General features: G+C 35.0%; 1 protein-coding gene across 2 annotated transcripts in view; it reads right to left on the bottom strand.

Moving 5' to 3' along the window:
• Positions 1-21,433, bottom strand: part of COBL (cordon-bleu WH2 repeat protein) — a 351,447-nt gene that overhangs the window by 145,519 nt on the left and 184,495 nt on the right. For both annotated transcript variants that reach the window (XM_044671172.1, XM_044671249.1), the window contains exon 7: positions 17,454-17,675. In XM_044671172.1, the coding sequence (XP_044527107.1) occupies positions 17,454-17,675 (222 nt within the window). The remainder of the gene's footprint in view (positions 1-17,453; positions 17,676-21,433) is intronic.

Raw genomic sequence — 21,433 nt, 5'->3', positions numbered from 1 at the left:
TGACCCAAGTCAAAAGCCTGACTTAGACCTTTGCTGGCTGTGTGTTCCTGGGAAAGTCATTTAACCTCTCTGAGTCTCAGTTTCCTTTCCTGTAAAACAGAGATGATAACAGCATCTATTTACAAGGTTTGTGAGGCTCAAATGAAATAATGTATGTAAAATACTTTGCAGACCTATGAGAACAATACAAATATTAGCTTTTCTTGCTAGTATTACCATTTCCTCATTTATCTGAGTTTCTATTTCCTTGGGTCAGGTTTATCTTTTCAGTCTAAAAAGCACTCTACTTGATAGAGGATAAAAATAAAAAAAGAACTGAGTGGTTTGGTTTTTTTTTCTGTTATCTTTTAATATTGACAAACTGCTTTAAACAAAGGTCTTCCTTGTTTTGTTTTTTCTTTTTTTTCCTCTGCTAAGAATATGTCTTTTAAAACTCCCTGTCTTTATCCATAGGATTCTTCACATATTTGGGTTTAGCCTTCTTGATATTATTTGGAACCATTCCTGCAACTGGCTATCATCCTTGTCTTCTTTTTTTTTTCCTAATCCAATTTTTTAATATGCCAAGCTGAAGATTCACAAATTAGGTAAACATAGAATACATACAAAATTAATACAAAATTTATTATCATGGATCATTAACCAAAGGAGGTAGAGAAGAAACCAGGAAAGGCTTCTCAAAGGTGGTAGTATGTGAGATGAGACTGGAAGGGTCTGGGGGTAGAAGTAGAAGTGGGGCAGGAGCATATTCCAGGTATGGAAGCTGGAAATGTAACATCATTTATATGAAATAACAATAAGCCAGTCTGTCCATAGCACAGAGTATGGAGCATAGAAGGAAGAGAAATATTTAATCAGTCTGAAGGGGGAGCTAGGTGGCTCACTGGACTGAGAGCCAGGGCCAGCGGCAGGAGAACCTGGGTTCAAATTTGGATTCAGGTACTTCCTAATTGTATAACCCTGGGCAAATCGCTTAACCCCCATTGCCTAGCCCTTACTCCTTAGAACTAAATACAAAAATGTGTGTGGAGATAGATAGGTAGGTAAGCAGATAGACAGATAGATAGAAAGATAGATGGATGGATGGATGGATGGATACATGGATATATAATAGGCAGACAGACAGATATAGATATAGATAGAGAGATAGATAGAGAGATAGAGAGATTTTAGATAGAGAGAAACATAGATACATAGAAAGGCAGATGGATGGATATGTGGATAGACAGAGAGACAGACAGACAGACAGATAGATAGATTGATTGATTTTTAGATAGAGAGATACATAGATAGATACATAGAAAGGCAGATGAATGGATGGATGGATGGATATATGGATAGACAGAGAGACAGACAGATAGACAGACAGATAGATAGATAGATAGATAGATAGATAGATAGATAGATAGATGGATGGATGGATGGATGGATGGATACATAGGTATGTGAATAGACAGATAGATAGATACATAGTTGGACAGATGTATGTATGTATGTATGGACATATGGATAGACAGACAGACAGATAGACTGACAGATAGATAGATAGGTAGATAGATAGATAGCTGGATGGATGGATGCCATCCTTATCTTCTTAAATGCTAAGCTCACTAGAGAGCTCCCTGAATAATAATATTTTTGTTCTTGCTTCTCTTCCTCTGCTTTTTTCAAATTTTAAAACTAGATGGCACGTGTTTATTTTTATTATTTTTGTAATTTACTTCATTTTCTTTTTAACAGGGCATTTTTTTGATATAACCTCTTCTCTAGAAAATTAATTCCTCAGTATTTTTCCTTAAAAAAAGTGGCAAGACACTTCTATTTGGTTGAGATTTCATCTATAAATGTTCTTTCTTTTCTCACTGGCCTTAAAATAAGATTAAAATTCTAAAAAATAGCTTTGTAATATCTTTGAAGTATATGAACATAAAATGGCTTCTTGACCTTTTAATGATATAAAATTGTTTACCTTTTTAAAGTTTCAGTTATTTAATTGATTTGAAAATCTATTGCTTTGCTGATTGCTGTCTTTTCTAATAAGAATGATTCAGGTGCCTTTCTTTTTGGAAAAAAAAGACCTTTTTTTTTTTCATTTATAGTTAAGCTTGACTTTGCAGAATTTTATTCCAAAAGACACAGATTTCCTTTGCTATTTAAAGTTTCAGATTTAGCCCTCTCTTTTATTTCTCAAGGAAAAAAGACTAGCCTGCATGATTCATATTATTTTTCTGAGAATTAGAAGATTTAGTAGTTAGTACTAAAATCCCAGAACTTGACTACAACATTTCTGTAATGTTAAAGTTGGGATTTCCCTTCGTTATTAATTTGTGGATTCTATTGATTTATATCAGGAGTTCTTAACCAGTAAGTCTATAGACTCCAAGGGTCTATAAATTTGGATGTCAAAAAATGCATGTTAATAGCAATATGACTGGCTTCCTTTGAAACTCTACATTATCATTTACAAACATCCTGTGAAGATGAAGACAACCAAAGGCTTACCCAGATAACTGAAAAAGTCCATGACACAGAAAAGTTAAAACCCTCTGATAATATTTCACCTTCTACTTCCAATATTTCAGGCTAATTATCTGGCATAGTTTCTTAAATATGATAATCAAGCTTCTACTTTTACCATGTTCTGCCCAAAGCATAACAATAATTATATTGTCTTTTCATATTCTGACTTCAAGTTCAATTGTGATGATATTTAAAAATCTCAAGTATTTTTAATCTGTGCTCTTTAGATTTTATTCTTGATAATCATTGTTCTCAAGAACAATGAATAGATCTCCTGTGGCAAGCTAATGGGAGGTTTAGGGCAAGACTCTTAGAAGATGCAAGGTTGTAGTCTGCAACACTGAAGGGAATATCTAAGATGATGAGATCACAGATTCATCTTCATTCCATATCTGCATTTCTGATTTCTAGATCTGCTCCTTTTTTGCCAGAGTCTACTGCTTTAGAACAATTCTCCATTATTTTCCCTAAATTACCTTTTCCTGTATTTGTCTTTTCAATTCTTCTTTAAGAACTTCTTTTCCTGTCCTAAAATCTATCTTGTATCTTCCTTTAATTTTTGTATTAATATTAAAAATCATTCTGGGGAATTTTATGAAGCAGCTAAGTAGGTCAATGGATAGAATTCAGGACTTTGAAGTAAAGAAGACCGGAGTTCAGATCCTATTCCAGACACTTAACTAAGCTGTGAGACCCTGAAAAAGACAATTCTCTCTGTGCCTCTGTTTCCTCATCTTCAAAATAGAGACAATAATAGAACCTACCTCACAGGGGTGTTTTGAGGATCACATGAGTTAATACATGAAAAGTACTTTGAAAATCTTGAAGTGCTATAAAAGTTTATCCTTCTCCTCTTCCTTCTTTTATTTAAAAATTATTAATATTTTTAAAACATTATTTGGAGGTTATTGTTGCATTTTTATTTTTGTCTAATGAATTATTTTACTCTGTAGTCCTTTTTTTTAATCCTTGTACTTTGGTATATTTTCTCATAGGTGGAAGATTGGTAAGGGTGGGCAATGGGGGTCAAGTGACCTGTCCAGGGTCACACAGCTGGGAAGTGGCTGAGGCCGGGTTTGAACCTAGGACCTCCTGTCTCTAGGCCTGACTCTCACTCCACTGAGCTACCCAGCTGCCCCCTCTGTAGTCCTTTTTAACTTATTAGAAACTCTTTTTGGTCATTTACTCACTTTAAAAAATTTGTCAATTTTTCTGTGAAGTGTTCTTTATAATTAATTTTTTCTTATGCCTTCTTTTTGTTCATTTACTTATACTTTATTTGGCACATTTTTTTTTGCTCTTTTGAGGTCACTGAAGGGCCCAGGCTTAGATATAACCTCTCAATAAGCAGACTTTCTCAAATATTAGATTGATCATCAGACACCACTATTCTTAAAGTTTTTTGGAATTAAATTATTGAAAGTCTCGAAGATCTCATCTTATCACTGTTAGTCTCTGTCTCTCTCTGTCTCTGTCTCTGTCTCTGTCTCTCTCTCTTAAACTTCCAATGGTTTCTAACTGCAAAAAATTCCTCTTTCCCCCCCTGGAAATCTGATGCGTTCTTCTAAAATGTAGACAACTATCTCTCATAAGATTCAACTACTAGGCATCATGAATTCCAAGATGAAATGATTTACATTATTTATCAAAGGATCATATATTAAACACTGGAAAAGACCTTAGAAATTATTGAGCCCAACTTATTTTAAGGAAATGGAGGCACAGGTAGGTTAAATGACTTTCCAGAAGTCACATATCTAATAAGTGTCTGAGGCAAGATTTGAACTCTTCTTCCTAACTCCAAGTCTAGCGCCCTATCCAATGTAACAGCATAGGCAAATTACTTAACCTCTCCATACCTGAGATAACTTTAAGTCTTTAAAGCTCCAAAACAGCTATCAATTTGAATTGGTTAAAGAAATGGCCTAAAATATATTATAAACCAAGGGTTCATTCTTAATTTTGGGGGGCCATGGACCCACTTTGGCCAAAGCAAATATTATATGTAAATCTTAAATACGTCAATAATTATATTTCTTTTTTCATCTTTTTCATTTTTATTTTGAGTATTTTCCCATAGTTATGTTTCATGTTCTTTCCCTTTCCCCCAAACCCCCTCCCATAGACTGATTAAGACCCAATTCCATATTATTGATAGTTAGACTAGAGTTATCATTTGTGTCTTCATCCCCAATAACATCCCTATCCATCCATGTGTTCAAGCATTTGTTTTTCTCCTCCCACGGTTCTTTCTCTGAATGTGGCTAGTTTTCTTTCTCATAAGTCCCTCAGCCTTGCTCTGGATCCTTGCATTGCTGCTAGTAGAGAAGTCCGTTATGTTCGATTGTACCACAGTGTATCAGCCTCTGTGTATAATGTTCTCCTGGATCTGCTCCTTTCACTCTGCATCAATTCCTGGAGGTCATTCCAATTCACATGGAATTCCTCCAGTTCATTATTCCTTTGAGCAGAGTAGTATTCCATCACCAACAGATACCACAATTTGTTCAGCCATTCCCCAATCGAAGGACATTCTCTCATTTTCCAATTTTTTGCTACCACAAAGAGCTTGGCTATAAATATTTTTGTACAAGTCTTTTTCCTTATTATTTCTTTGGGATACAAACCCAGCAATGCTTTGGCTGGATCAAAGGGCAGATAGTCTTTTAAAGCCCTCTGGAAATAGTTCCAAATTGCCATCCAGAAAGGTTGGATCAATTCATAACTCCACCAGCAATGCATTAATGTCCCAATTTTGCCACATCCCCTCGAACATTCACCACATTCCTTTGCTGTCATGTTAGCTAATCTGCTAGGTGTGAGGTGGTACCTCAGAGTTGTTTTGATTTGCATTTCTCTAATTATAAGAGATTCAGAACACTTTTTCATGTGTTTGTTGATAGTTTTGATGTCTTTACATTTTGTAATTTTTTTAACTCATGCTTGGTTTTAAAATCTTTCCTTTCCCAGAGATCTGACAAGTATGCAATTTTGTGGTCCTTCTTTATATTCAAGTTATTCACCTGTTCTGAATTTATCTTGGTTTAGAGTGTGAGATATTGATCTAGACCCAATCTCTCCCATATTGTTTTCTAATTTCCCCAGCAGTTTTTGTCAAATAGTGGGTTTTTGTCCCCAAAGCTGGGTTCTTTGGGTTTATCATAGACTGTCTTGCTGAGGTAGCTTACCCCAAGTGTATTCCACTGATCCTCCCTTTTGTCTCTTTGCCAGTACATATTATTTTCATGACTACTGCTTTATAGTACAGTTTAAGATCTGGTATTGCTAGGTCACCTTCCTTCATATTTTTTTATTATTTTCCTTGATATTCTTGGACTTTTGTTCTTCCAAATGAACTTTCTTCAAGTTTTTTCTAATTCAGGAAAAAAAAAAGTTTTTTGGTAGTTTGATAGGTATAGATAGCACTAAATAGGTAAATTAATTTGGATAGGATGGTCATTTTTATTATGTTAGCTCGTTCTATCCATGAGCAATCAATGTTTTTCCAATTTTTTAGATCTAGTTTTAATTGTGTGGAAACAGTTTCGTAATTGTGTTTGTATAATTCCTGTGTTTTTCTTGGCAGGTAGATTCCTAAGTATTTTATATTGTCTAGGGTGATTTTAAATGGCATTTCTCACTAACTCTTGCTGCTGTGATGTGTTGGAAATATATAGAAATGTTGATGATTTATGTGCATTTATTTTGTATCCTGCAACTTTGCTAAAGTTGTTGATTATTTCCACTAACTTTTTAGTTGATTCTTTAGGATTTTTTAAGTAGACCATCATATCATCTGCAAAAAGTGATAGCTTGGTCTCCTCACTGCCTATTTTAATACCTTCAATTTCTTTTTCTTCTTTAATTGCTACTGCTAGTATTTCTAGTGCAATGTTAAATAATAGAGGTGATAATGGGCATCCTTGTTTCACACCTGATCTTATTGGGAAGGCTTCTAATTTATCCCTGCTGCAGATGATGTTTGTTGATGGTTTTATATATATACTGTTTATTATTTTTAGGAAAGGCTCTTCTATTCCTATACTTTCTAGTGTTTTCAATAGGAATGGGTGTTGTATTTTGTCAAAGGCTTTTCCTGCATCTATTGAGATAATCATGTGATTTCTTTGGGCTTGGTTATTGATATGGTCAATTATGTGAATGGTTTTCCTAATATTGAACAATCCTTCCATTCCTGGTATAAATCCCACCTGATCATAATGAATAACTCTCGTGATCATTTGCTGAAGTCTTTTTGCTAGTATTCTGTTTAAGATTTTTAAATCTATGTTCATTAAGGAGATTGGTCTGTAGTTTTCTTTCTCTGTTTTGGTTCTACCTAGCTTTGGGATCAGTACCATATTTGTATCATAAAAGGAGTTTGGTAGAACTCCTTCTTTGCTTATTATGTCAAATAGTTTGTATAGTGGGATTAGTTGTTCTTTGAAAGTTTGATAGAATTCACTTGTGAAACAATCTGGTCCTGGGGATTTTTTCTTAGGGAGTTCTTTGATGGCTTATTCAATTTCTTTTTCTGATATGGGATTATTTAGGTATTCTATTTCTTCTACTGTTAATCTAGGCAATTTATATTTTTGTAAATATTCATCCATATCACCTAGATTGCTATATTTATTGGCATATAATTGGGCAAAATAGTTTTTAATGATTTTCTTGATTTCCTCTTCATTAGAGGTGAGGTCTCCCTTTTCATCTTTGATATAAATAATTTGGTTTTCTTCTTTCCTTTTTAAAAATAGATTGATCAATTCTTTGTCAATTTTATTTGTTTTTTCAAAGTAACAGCTTCTAGTCTTATTTATTAATTCAATAGTTCTTTTACTTTCAATATTATTAATTTCTTCTTTAATTTTTATAATCTCCAATTTAGTTTTTAACTAGGGATTGCTAATTTGTTCCCTTTTTAGTTTTTTGATTTGCCCAGTTCATTGATCTTTGCCCTCCCTAATATGTTAATATATACACTCAAGGTTATAAATTTCCCTCTGAGTACTGCTTTAGCTGTTTCCCACAGATTTTGAAAGGATGTCTGATCATTGCCATTCTCTTCGATGAAATTATTGTTTCTATGATTTGTTTTTTAAGTAACTGATTTTGGAGAATCATATTATTAATTTCCAGTTAATTTTTGATTTGCCTGTCCAAGTGACCTTACTAATTATTATTTTTATTGCATTATAATCTGAAAAGATTACATTTATTATATCTGCTCTTTTGCTTTTGTTTGCCATGTTTCTATGCCCTAGTACACGGTCAATCTTTGTGAATGTACCATGTGCTGCTGGAAAAAAGGTGTATTCCTTTTTGATCCTATTTGTTTTTCTCCACATATCTATTAACTCTAATTTTTCTAGGATTTCATTCACCTCTCTTTATCTCTTTCATATTTATTTTTTATTTGACTTATCTAGATCTGATAGAGGAAGAGTTAGGTCTCCCACTAGTATAGTTTTACTATCTATTTCCTCCATGAGCTCTGGCAGTTTCTCCTTTAGAAATTCGGATGCTATACCATTTGGTGCATACACGTTGAGTATTGATATTTCCTCAATGTCTATATTGCTTTTTATCAGGATGTAATTACCTTCCCTCTCTCTTTTAATCAGATCTATTTTTGCGTTGGCTTTGTCAGAAATCATGATTGCCACTCCTGCCTTCTTTTTCTCAGTTGAAGCCCAATAAATTTTGCTCCAGCCTTTTAATTTTAATCTATGTATGTCTACCTGCCTCATGTGTGTTTCCTGTAAACAACATATGGTAGGATTTTGGTTTCTAATCCACTCTACTATTTGCTTCTGCTTTATGGGCAAGTTCATCCCATTCACATTCAGAGTTATATTTATCAGCTGTGTATTCCCTGACATTTTGATATCCTCTCCTAGTTCTGCCCCTTCTTCTTATGCTATTTCCTTTTAAGCTAGTGGGTTGTTTATATCAGTCTCCCTTATCCCCTCCCTTAGTTTACTTCCCTTTCCACCCCCTCTCTTTTTGTTCCCCTCTTATTATTTTTAAGGCCTAATGAATTCACTCCCTACTGTCTTCCCCTCCCTTTCTGAACTCCTCAACCCACTGCCCCCTTTGGTTTATCCCTTCTGACTTTCTCCATAGGGTAAGATAGAATTCGATATCCCAATGGATATAGCTACTCTTCCATCTCAGGATTAATTGTGCTGAGAATAAGTTTTAAATATTTCCTATTAACGCTTTCTTCCTCTCCTTCTTATGAAAGCATTCATCCCCTCTCTTTCCCATGCCCCCTTTGTGTGATATAGATTATCATATTTTTCTTATTCCTTCAAGTTTTTCTTGGTGCCATCTTCTAGTCCCCCTCCCCCGCCACTGACTGTTTTTTTTCCGTATCATCTTAGACCATTTAGTACTCCAACCTCTCCTTATGAATAATTCTCCTAATTACTATAATAGTGCATACAATTTTTGAGAATTACCCATAACATTTCTCCATATAGGAATACAAATAATTTGATCTTATTGAAGCCCTTGAAGCAAATTTAAAAATAAGAGTTTTCTTTCTTTCCTCTCTTTCTTATTTACCTTTTCATGTTTCTATTGATTTTTGTGGCTGAATATCAAACTTTCCATTTAGTTCTGGTCTCTTCTTTGCAAATACTTGGAAATCTTCTATGTTGTTGAATGTCCATACTTTCACCTGGAAGTATAAAGTCAGTTTTGTTGGATAGGTGATCCTTGGTTGTAGACCCAAATCTCTTGCCTTTCTGAATATCATATTCCATGCCTTGCAGTCCTTTAGCATGGAGACTGCCAGATCCTGTGTAATCCTGATTGGTGTTCCTGGATATCTGAATTGTCTCTTTCTGGCTTCTTGTAATATTTTTCCTTAACTTGGAAACTCTTGAATTTGGTAATTATATTCCTGGGGGTTGACTTTTGAGGGTTTAGTGTAGAGGGTGATCTACGGATCCTTTCAATGTCTTTTTTGCCCTCTTGTTGAAGAACATCAGGGCAGTTTACTTGGATAATTTCTTGTACTACGGTGTCCAAATTTCTATTAATTTCTGATTTTTCAGGAAGACCAATGATTCTCAAATTGTCTCTTCTAGACTTATTTTCTTGATCAGTCATTCTCTCAGTGAGATATTTCATGTTTCCTTCTATTTTGTCCTTCTTTTGACTTTGCTTTATTAGTTCTTGCTGTCTTCCAAGATCATTGGCTTCTACTTGCCCAATTCTGGTCTTTAGAGACTGGTTTTCTACTATAATCTTTTGATTTTCCTTTTTGATTTGGTCTATCTTGTTTTTCATGGTTTCCTGCTATTTAATTTGGGTCTCCAATTTGCTTATCATTTCGTTTGATTTTTGTGCATCTTTCTGCAATTGGAAGTTTCTGTCTTTTAACCTGTTAATTTCCTTTTGAGCTATTTCCCACTTTTCTTGCCAAATCTCTTCCATCTTTCTCATGATCTCAGATTTGAACTCTTCAAGAGCTTGTGACCAATTTTAAGTTTTTTGGGAAGGTTTGGATGTGTTTAATTATTTGTCTTCTTCTACTTTCTGCTCCGCTGTCTGGATTTTTTCTGTGTAAAAGTTTTTGAGTATTAATCCTTTCCTCTTGTTTTTTCTCTTGACTAGTTCTTGGGCATTGTTTGTCATTATTATGCTGGTTTTTCCTTCTCAGTCAGAAGTCTAGGTGAGGTGAGTAGGCTCTCTGTGTATAGAGCTCTGGACCAGTTTTTGCCTGAGTCACAAAGCCATGCAGCCCTCTCAGCTTTATCCTCGTGACTACGGTCTGCACTCTTTAGGCTCCTTGGTTCTCAAGTCTAGCTGTTCTTAAGGTCAAGCCTTCTGGTGGTCCCCTTACTTGCTCCTTTGCCTGAGGCTCCTTTATGAGTCTCAGGGCCCTGCTTCCACAGTCTGTCACCCCTCTGCTCTAGGTCCGGGCCCAAGGTCTGAGTTCAAGGTCCGTGTTCGAAGTCCACATTCTTTAGCCTCTTGGGGTCTTAAGTCTTGCTGCTTTCAGGAGCGGGCCCTGGTGATCTCAGTTAGCTGCCAAGAATTTAGTGAATGCCTCACGCTTGCTCTAACTCTTGTGAACTGACTCTGGGACTGTAGGTGGGGTCGAGGAGGGGGGTTGCTCAGCTTGCATTTTGATGGGAGCTATTTCACCCCCTTATGTTTTGGAAATGCCCTGATCCCGCATACCTTCAATGCTGTGCCCTATTGTGGGGTCCCTTCGTTCATCTGGATTTGGTTTTTGTGTCCTTTTGAAGTATCATGTATCACTTGGTTAGAAGAGTTAAGAGCCCTGCTTCGACTCTGCAGCCATCTTAACCCAGAAGTCCTATACTTATCAATAATTATATTCCAATGGAGTTATAATCTTATCAATATGGGTCATTTATCCACAGGTAAAGATTATAATATATCCACCCCCCAGTTGTGATTATTTTATATGTGGCAGCTAGATGACTCAGTGTAAAGGGTATCAGGCTGAGAGTCAAAAAGAACTGAGTTCAAATGCAGCCTGGGATTCGTAATATCTATGTGACTCTGGGCAGGTCACTTAAACTTTGTTTGCCTCAGTTTCCTCAAGTGTAAAATGGGGATAATAGTAGCATATTCCTCCCAGAGCTATTGTGAGGACAAACTAAAATAAAATTTGCAAAATTATTAACACAGTACCTGGTACTTCATAAGCACTATATAAGTGTTAGTTATCTTATTATTATTATAGTTGTTGTCATTATTATTACATAGTTGGGCCCCTGTGAATATTCCACAAAGATCTATGAAATATGCTTCAATCTTTGTTGTACATACTTTATTCTATTTTATGGTGATTCAAATTGTGGATGAGTTTTCCATCTATTAAATCTTACTCTGGCAATAGGTCTAGATTGAGACCTTGATATATCCAAATGTAGAAGTCAATAGGAGGGATAAGTTAGGTGGCTCAGTGGATAAAGAGCCAGGCCTGGAGATGGGACATTCTGGGTTCAAATCTGACCTCAGACACTTCCTAGGTGAGTGACCTTGGGCAAGTCACTTAGCCTCAAATGTCTAGTCCTTATTGCTCTTCTGATTTGGAACCAGTACAGAAGGGAAAGGTTAAAAAATAAAAGGCAATGGGAAAGGAGGGAATATAATCCCTGCCAACCAACCATCTCCCTTTCCCTATTGCCTAGACACAAATTTTTTATCTTTATGTACTGATATAATGACTACTAAAAGATTGGATTTTAAGAGGACACTTGAGAAAGAATGAACTTTTTATTACTAGAGATGTGTTATTCAGTGATTCTAAGGCAGCTCTTTCATACATTTCTTCTTAAGGACTTTCAAATCCATCTGAAGTCTGCTGAAATATCTAACAGATTCTTAATCTAAGTTTCATTCTTGGAAATTATATAGGGTGACCGTGTGTCATCATTGTGGCTTTATCTGGGAAATTATACCCCTGAAACTGCAGGAACATACCCTGATTTTACTATCAACCACATTTCTAACACCATTGCTCTGGGCGATAGTTGGTGCAGTGTTAGATTGAGATTTAAGAAGACATGGGATACCAGCTAGGTGATCTTATGCAAGTCACTTAACCTTAATGTGCCTCAAGTAACTTCCTAGAATTTACCTACTAAGGAATAGTCTGACAGATCTCATTTGCAATCTGTGTTAAGTGGAGAGAATTATCCAACCTGCAATTCCCTAAGTGGAGAATTTCATAGACTCTTTGTGTATTCAATTTCTAAAACCTTGGTTATCACTGAAATATATTAAGACTATTTGTATGACCTTTGTGGTTAAAAAATGGCATTTTTGTGGTGGGGAACAGCTTGAGAATGTTGAAATTAACTGAAAATTTTCACCTATCAAATTCAGGTCCCTTTCTTTCTTCTTTTAGATTCCGGATGCAACTCACTGTTCATCTGCCATGCTTGTCCCAGCCACATGGACCAAAACAGTACCCACTGTCAAGGCAAATATACTGGATGGTGAATCTTAAAGTGGTTATAAATGCAAACTGTCCAGCTGAAAGATAACCTCTCTCTTCTTGGTACCAATGCCTTCATCAGCAGTTTTACATAAAGTTATACCAAATCAATTTGGAAAAATCCCAAATACTAAAGGAAAAATTCTGAGTCGACTAGTGACAAAATGTGTCTAAATGAAAAGGCAAAAATGAAAGAAGGCTTTAGATAGACAAGAAAATGTTTGAAACTGTTGCCCCTTAAATCTTATATCTCTAAATATATTTTTCAGAAAAAAATTCATATTAAGGTATTTATTTTAAGTCAAAACCCAAGAACTTCAATTTTTTCATCAACTAGTCACATCACTGGGAAAAAACCCTTCTTCTTCAGGATATTCCTGTTAGCAACAGTCGCACATAATAAGGCTTTCTAAACAAACATCTTATCTTTTTATGGAAGGAAGTCTATTAAGAAAGAACTGACGTTCTTCCCCAACACTACCAACAAAAATACATTTCTAAGTTCCTTTCCCAGAAATCTGCAAATGATATTTTTGAGGATTTTTTTGCACTGATACTGAAAAACCAAATAGACTGAAATAACAGTTCATCTGTATCACAATTATCATAACTTTGGCGTCCTCACTCATTCTTAATAATAACAATAATCATAGTAACACTAAGTGGATTTTCCATCACAGAGATCTTAATGAAGTTAATCAACAATATGCTGACAAAGAAACTTTGAACAAATGATTGTTTTATGGATCTTTTAAAAATTAGAAATGGAGGGTTTTATGATGGCAATGCAGCATCATGTTACTGACTTGAGAAATTAAAACAGGATTATCTGGGAAATTATGCAAAGTACGGATATATGGTTAGTTCCCATTCATTTTATCTTTTGCGATCCTTCACATTTGGTTCCCATCTAGCTTTCAGAACCCCTGGACATTATTCCTTCAACTGCATTCTGTAAAACAGTGGGGATGCCAATGTGGTATATACTGTAGCTCTAGATCTATGATTCTATGAGATATGGAAACCAACACTTAAAAAAAAAAGCATGTGTGCTCAGGGCCATAAATTTACTAAGTATTTTAGGCTGGATTTGAATTAAGGTTTTCCTGATTCCAAGTCCAACATTCATCCCACTCTTCCTCTCTATCTCTCAGAGAAGACATAAACTATCATAGTATTTCTTTGCATAAAAGGAAGAACGTTTTTTAGATTTCCTCTCAATTTATACTTCGAATACTCACCAATCAAACTAATCTCTAGCTATCCATTTTAACTCAGAAAGTAGGATAAGGAAAAATAGATTCAGTTAGCCATTTATTCAACATACATTGACCAATGCACCTGGCTAGGTTCTGGGGAGACAAAGACATCATTAAGACATGTTTTCCTAAGAATCCTACATTCTAATAGGGATTAGTGTTTAATAAAATTACAAAGACATGATTTCAGATGAGCGAGGAATAACTTCTGGTTGGGAAAAGACATCAAGGAGGTTACAGGGAGGAGGTGGTATCTGTGTTGAAATCTTTTCTTGCAAAACCCTTATTATCTACAAGGAGAATCTGTTTCTAAGATGCCTTTTTATAGGATGCACAGAAACAGAGACAATAAATCAAGTGTGTATCCACTATAATTTTTTAAAAAAGAGACTCTCTTCCTTATTCCTAATTACCAACTAATTCTATTTATTGTACACTATTTTTCATAGTAGCTGATTTTGCTCACTTACTATGGGTGAGAGAATTGAAAGACATAAAGAAAATAAAACTGCAATGATGCAGTTATACATATACTTCTCATTCTGGAAACACTTTTTCTTAAATAAACAAAAAACACCTTGAAGCAAAACTGTTTTTGTTGTCGCATTTAAAAAGGAAACATCTTTCCCCAAGTAAAAATTTCTTTGCAAATGAGAGGGTAATAAGTCAAAACCAATACCATAAATATTACTATTACTAATAGCTAGCATTTATATCATGCTTTAAGGTTTGCAAAGTACTTTCCACTTTACTTTAATTGATTCTGAAAACAGTCCTGGAATGTAGGTGCTATTAACTATCCCTATTTTACAGATGAGGAAAGTGAGATACCAAGGGCTTGAGTAGAAGGGGGTCACATAGCTAGTAAGAATCTGGGGAAGAAACTGAACTCAAGTTTTCCTGAATCTAATGTCCTATTCGCTGTACTATCTAGTTCCCTCTGTTTTCTAGGTAGTTAATAAACACTTGATGAATTGAATTGAGATGGCATAGTCTATATAGTGCAGGAATTCTTAACCCGAGATCCAAGAATAGATTTCAAATCTGTGAACTTAGATGGTGGAAAAATGGCATTTTCATTTCAATCCTAAATGGTATTTTATTTTATGCATTTGAGAACACTCTTCTGAGAAGGGACTGACAGCCTGCCCAAGAGGTCCCACATGAATATTCCCTGGCAAAATAGGTTTAGAATCAAGAGACCTGGGTTTGAATCCTAACTCTGGTATACCTCTCATGAGAAGTCTCTAAACGCCTTTGAAGTCTAATGTTACTAGGTAGCCAAGGTGAATGAAAATGATCCACTACAGGCATATTTTAGAAATGGGCTTTTTGTTCTCTTTTCATTAATACGAATTGCTGATAAAGTGCTGCATTACTTGTAGCTACATTTCTTTATATGTCCAAAGACAGCTAAAGCATCATAGGAAAGGTAACACAGAGTAAGATTAGGAACTGTTTTTACAACAGGAAGAAAAGATCTTTTCCTTAAGAAGAAAAAGTACTAGAGGCACAACAAATAGACTTGGGCTCTGAATGTCAAGGAGTTCCTTTAGATTTCAGGGTCAGAGTTCTGTGGGTGAGGTTGAGAAGCTCTCTGGGTCACAGAGTTAAACACTACTGAGTGTCAAGCACCTAAGCAACAGAAAAGATAGAATGGGACCTTTTGGGAGGGGGGAGATTTGGGAACGGAAATAAGGAAATAACACAAGGCAGGGATTTAAGGACAAAAGAGATAAACCAAAATTATGACTGACAGAAGTTATCTGTCTAAGCAGGTGACTACTATAGAAGAAAGGGTCCTTGCCTCCAAAAGCAGAGGACCTGGCTTCAGATCTTGGCTCTATCTGTATGGTCAAGTCACTTAATCTCCCTGGGTCTCAGTTTCTCCATCTATAACATGAAGCTTAGACTAGATGGTGTTTGAGATGGCTTTCTAGTTCTAGATCTCTGAACCTATGAAGATAGCCAGAGGTCATCAAGTCAAAAACCTGAGGTCAGTCTCTAAAATAAAGGGATTTGATTTTAGGGAGGCTACGGGATGGTGACCAAGAGGGGTCTCTAGTTTGCATTTGGGGATGATAATAAAATAGGTAAAGAGAAACCTGGAGAATACAATAGGAGATGACACAAAGGATAGTGGAAACAAGTCAACTGAGTAGGCAGAAATCAAAGAGTGTGCGAGTTTAAGTTTGTCATTCATACTTTTTTTCAGATATCACTGTAGAAAGCTGAGATTCAAATAGTCATGGATATAATGGTTTGAGAGAGAATTTAAAAATACATCAAACCAAGCAGTCAGACTGTCATACTTCAAAATAAATAATAAAGTACGTCTCTTGACCTTGGGTGACTCATATATTGTCTTGAGTAGCAGAGTCTCACCCATCCTGAATCCCAACATACCCAAGTATTAGGAAATCCTGGAGACCGACGTGTGTGGTACAATACAAGGCAGACTTTGAAAAAACATTTCTTTGAAGAATTTTTCCCCCTATGGTACATTTTTAAGCCTTGAAAAGGACCATTGTAGAACAGTATGAAAGACTTCCCTATCCACTGGGAGCTCAGGGTTTGGATGTTTCAAAGAGTGTGCATATGTGACGTGAAGGTAGGAAGGGAAGAGAAAGCCAAAGAAAAGAGGTGAGGGAAAGAATCAAAGTAGTAATTCTGTCTCTGACAATAGGAGCCTATTCTCCATGCTTACAGGTGCTTCCTTCAACACTTAATGTTATAATCACCTAGAAAGATTCTGCATTCCTTTAAAGAGTTTAAAAAGGGAAGTTTTTTTTAAACACTGGGCAGCACAAACCGTCATTATGTAAACTAATAAACTCAATTTCCTAGGACAATCTCAGAGTTTTTGAGACTCTGAATCAACTTTTTTTCAAGGTTTTTCTTTTCTTGGTTTCATTTGAGTATATGCAATACACATCAATTCCTATTCAGCTCAGGGTCGTGAGAACTGTTCACTATTGGGAGTAAGTCTAACAAGTTGATGTGAAGTCATATAGTAGAGAAATCAGGTTTAGAGCAAATTCCCCAGTGAAACAACACCGGGACTCTAGGTATTTGCAAAAAAGCAGTTCACCAATGAGTGAATATAAGGAAGTAGGATGGTTTCAGTCTGAATATCTTGAGTGGTAAAGGGATGGATTCCTCTCCTAACAATAGTTAAGCATTACCACATAAATACAATGTATTCTAGCTGTTCAAGTTACTGAGATGCATGTATTTTCTTCCTGGTATGTCTACATTCATGACATTTAGCCAGACGGAAGCATACACTGTACCATGAAGTTTAATACTAATCTTTGATGAAGATCTCTTTAAAAGGAAAAAAGAAAAGTATGGAGTCATGGAATGGCCGATGGAAATAAGCAGACTCAGAAGGATCCAGTAGTAAAAGTTGGCTAGACTATTACCATAAAGCACTGTCTTGGTTCAACAACTCAAGCAATATGTTGACAACCATTTATACTTAAAAGATGGTTATGGGAAATTTTTTAAAAGATCCAGATCCATTTTATATGTAGTGAATCTGTTTTCTTATCCTAAAAACATGAGAAAAGTAATAATGGAGTCAAATGAAATGGATGATGAATTATAGTTATCTTCTGTTATGCAGAGACTTTCTTACATTCAAGAACCACCAATTCTATGTCCAAACAATATGCCCTTACCTTTTCTGACACTTTGTCTTGACCAAATGTCTCGGTGCTTGGCAATGATGGTGTTGCTGATGGTGTTACTGATGGTGTTGCTGATGGAGGAGGAGGTGCTCTACGCTTCTTCATGTCTGACTTTACTGATGATACTCCAGAGATGTTGCTAAGGGAGAGGGATGGACCCAATGTAAGGGAACGAGAATTCACAGAAGGGGAGTTGGGAGTTGTTAAGCAGCCCTGAAACACAAGAAAGCAAACAAATAAAAACAAAAATGAGTTAAAATATTATTTTCCTAAGAACTTATATTTTAAAAATCCAACTAACATTTATTTTTTATCAGACTAAGAGTTCACATTGTATCTTCTCTGGCAAAATTTGAGTAGTAGCTCACATATAACAAGAGACTTTTGCTGATTTTCTTTATCATAAAGTATAATAGGTTCAGAGTTGGGACTTTATATGTCATCTAATCCAACCTCTTCAATTTCTTAATGTGGAAACTGAGGCCCAAGGAGGTCATATGATTTGTTCAATTTCAAATAAGTAGTCTAAAATAGAATTTAAACCTAGAACTGGTAACTTTGAGTCAGTGGTTTTTTTTCCCCTGAGTATAACAATACCTCCTAATATAAGGTAGTCAATCAAAAAATCTCTGTTAAGTATATACTATATGCCAAGCACAGAGCTTGCTGAAGATATAAAGAAATGCAAAAGACAATTCCTGCTGTGCAGGAGGTCAAAGTCTAATGGAGGAGACAACAGGAAAGCAAATATGTAGAAGCAAAATATCTACAACCAACAAAGAGAAGGTACTTCCTGAGAGCAGTAAGGACTTATAGAGGTTTCTTATAGAAAATGGGATTTCAGTTGGGAAGCCAGGGAAGGTGGGAGGTAGAGATAAGGAAGAAGATAATTCCTGGCATAGAATTTACAAGCCAGTGAAAATGCCTAGAATTGAAAGATAAAGCAAGGAGGCTACTGTTATTGGATTGTGGAAGATGTGGGGGCAAGTTATAAAATGATTGGAAAGGCTTGAGAAAGTCAGGTTGTAAAAGGTTTTGAGTGCAAAGCAGAGGGATTTTACATTTGACTTGAGATGAAATAAGTTTACTGAATGGAGGTGTGACACAGTCATACATAGCTTTAGGAAGATCAATTTGACAAAGGAATGGAGGAGGGATTGGATTTAACTTCTAACTAAGGTGGACTCTTCAGATGACTGGTTAATGGTATGAATGGCATCTCTCACCCCTATCCTCAACTGCTAACTTGCCAACTAGGATGTGCAGAAGAAAATGAAGAATAAACTCGACAGCAATTTAAAATGTTTCAGAGTACACATTTTGGTGAGAGAAAATAGACAGAATTCACTTGAGATCCGTTATAAAGAAAACCAGGGAAAAATATCATTACTGTCTTCCAAAAATGCATAAATTACAATCCAGTGAACCATTGTGATATTCCCTCTGATTTTTTAAAGTTGTGAATAGAGAATTATAGAACATGAGAATTGAGTACAAAGAATGACTTTGTGTGTGTGTGTGTGTGTGTGTGTGTGTGTGTGTGTGTGTGTGTGTGTATAATATGTATGTGTATATGCTAGACTTGAGGGCTGTGTTAAAAAAAACTTATTACAAAGGTAATATGACATATATAATACTATGAATATTTTTATCCCAAATCGTAATCTGAGCCACCCAGCTGCCCCTCTTATGAGGATTAAATAAAAGATTGCATGTGAAATAATTTGCAAATTGGAAACTGCAAATTAGAAAGTACAAGTCTTAAATCACTTAAAATACTATCTAAATATAAGATAATAGCATTGCCACCTTGTATTGACATCATGCTGAATCTAAAGTGAGGCAGGGATCTCCTGTAGCATCTAGTAAGAGATGTCCCAAGACAAGCTGAGTATCACAAAAGCTGGATTTAGGGTTATTTTATATTCTGCTAAGTTGAGCAAATTTAATGGCAATTATGGATAGGATTCCACTTTGGAAAACAAGGAAAAATTCTGGCAAAATCATTAATCATATATCTTGAAAAGAATTTCACAAATGCTTTCAAATGCTTACCTTCTGCAAATATAGATTCTATTTCAAAATATTTTGATAAATATAAAATCCCATCATTTTTCATGTTTTTCTTATATTCGCTTCTTTTTTAAATTACTTCTTTTTTAAAAATTTATTTATTTGTTACATTAAAATATACAGTTAACTCCTTTCCATCCTCTCCTCTCCATTAGAGAAGGTATCATTTCACAAAAAGATAGATGTATATATAAAACTATGTCTAACAATTCTATTTATCAGTGCTTTCTTTATAGGTGGACATACAGAAGTCATTCTTCAAACAATATGTTGGCATATATCATATTCTCTTGGTTCTGCTTGTTTCATTCTTCATAATTGCATGTAGGTCTTTCTATGTTTTTCTAAAATTAACCTGTTTATTATTTCTTGTGGCACAGTAGTATTGCATCACAATCATATACCACAACTTGTTTACTATTCCCCAACTGATGGATCTTCCCTCAATTTCAAATTCTTTGCAACCACAAAGAGAGCTGCTATAATTTTTTAGAACTATAGGTTCTTTCCCTTTTTCTCTGATCTTCTTAGGAAATAAACCTAATAGTGGAATTGCCAGGACAAAAGATATTTGTAACACTTGTTTTGTAACACTTTAAATACTATTCTAGATTGTTCTCCAAAATGGTTGAATTAGTTCACAGTTCCACCAACAGTGTATTAGTGTCCCCATTTTTTTATGTCCCCTCCAACATTTGCTATTATACTCTTTTATCATTTTACCTAATTAGATAGATGTGAGATATCTTAGAGTTGTATTGATTTGCATACGTTAAAATGAAAAGCTTTTGTACAAATAAAACAAATGTAGCTAAGATTAGAAAGAAAGCATTAAGTTGGGGAAAATTTATAGACAGTTTTTTATTTAAAGGTCTCACATCTATAATATATAGTGAACTTTGTCAAAAATATAGAATATGAGTCATTCCCCAATTGATAAGATGGTTAAAAGATATAAATAGGCACTTTTTGGATGAAGAAGTCAAAGCTATATATAATTACATGAAAGGTGTTCAAAATCTTATATTCACTTCTGACATTTCAGAGTAATGCTGAAGATCTCAAAAGATATGTGTATAAAGTAAAAGTATATGTAGATAAGATTGCTTTAGGGTAGAAGTAGATCATGATCTCAATAAATAAGGTCATTTTAAACAGCTAGAAGAGATATGGGATGGCGAGGTGGTTCAGGGAATAGAGAACCAGTCCTAGAGTCAAGAGGTCCTGGGTTCATAGACACATCCTTGCTGTGTCACCTGGGCAAATCACTTGGCCTAACTTTGCCTAGCACTTAGGACTCTGGCCTTTGAATTGATACTTAGTATTGATTTCAAGATAGAAGGTAAGGGTTAAAAAAAAAACAACAAAAACAACCAAGAGCTATTGGATCATATATCTAGAGCTGGAAGGTACCTAGCTGACCAGCAAGTTCAACCCCTCCTCATTTTACAGTTGAGTTAACAGGGAGATCAACTTACTTGAGACTTTAGAAGAAAGTATCAGAGGTAGGTGGGATTTGAATCTAGGTATTCTCCAGTGATTTTCACTATGTCATGCTGCTTCCATGTTATGTCATGCCATATTTATGTTATACTGTTACACTATGTTATTATATGCCCTATTAATCCAGTTTGAATATTTATATGCATATATATTATATTATATGGTTATATGTGTAATATATAATAATATATTGTATGTTGTGTATAAGACAATAAATTATAATATAATATATAAAATTATATTGTTATATGTATCATCTATTATAATATAACATATATTTATACTCTATAACCTCCTATGAATTTGTCTCACAAGAATGACCCTACATTTTTTTAACATTTATTAATATTCATTTTTAACATGGTTACATGATTCATGCTCCTCCTTTCCCCTTC

This window comes from Gracilinanus agilis, chromosome 1, assembly GCF_016433145.1.
Source record: "Gracilinanus agilis isolate LMUSP501 chromosome 1, AgileGrace, whole genome shotgun sequence".
NCBI classification, from domain to species: domain Eukaryota; kingdom Metazoa; phylum Chordata; class Mammalia; order Didelphimorphia; family Didelphidae; genus Gracilinanus; species Gracilinanus agilis.
Note: the sequence above shows the minus strand (reverse complement) of the source record. Positions and strands in the feature narration are given on the sequence as shown.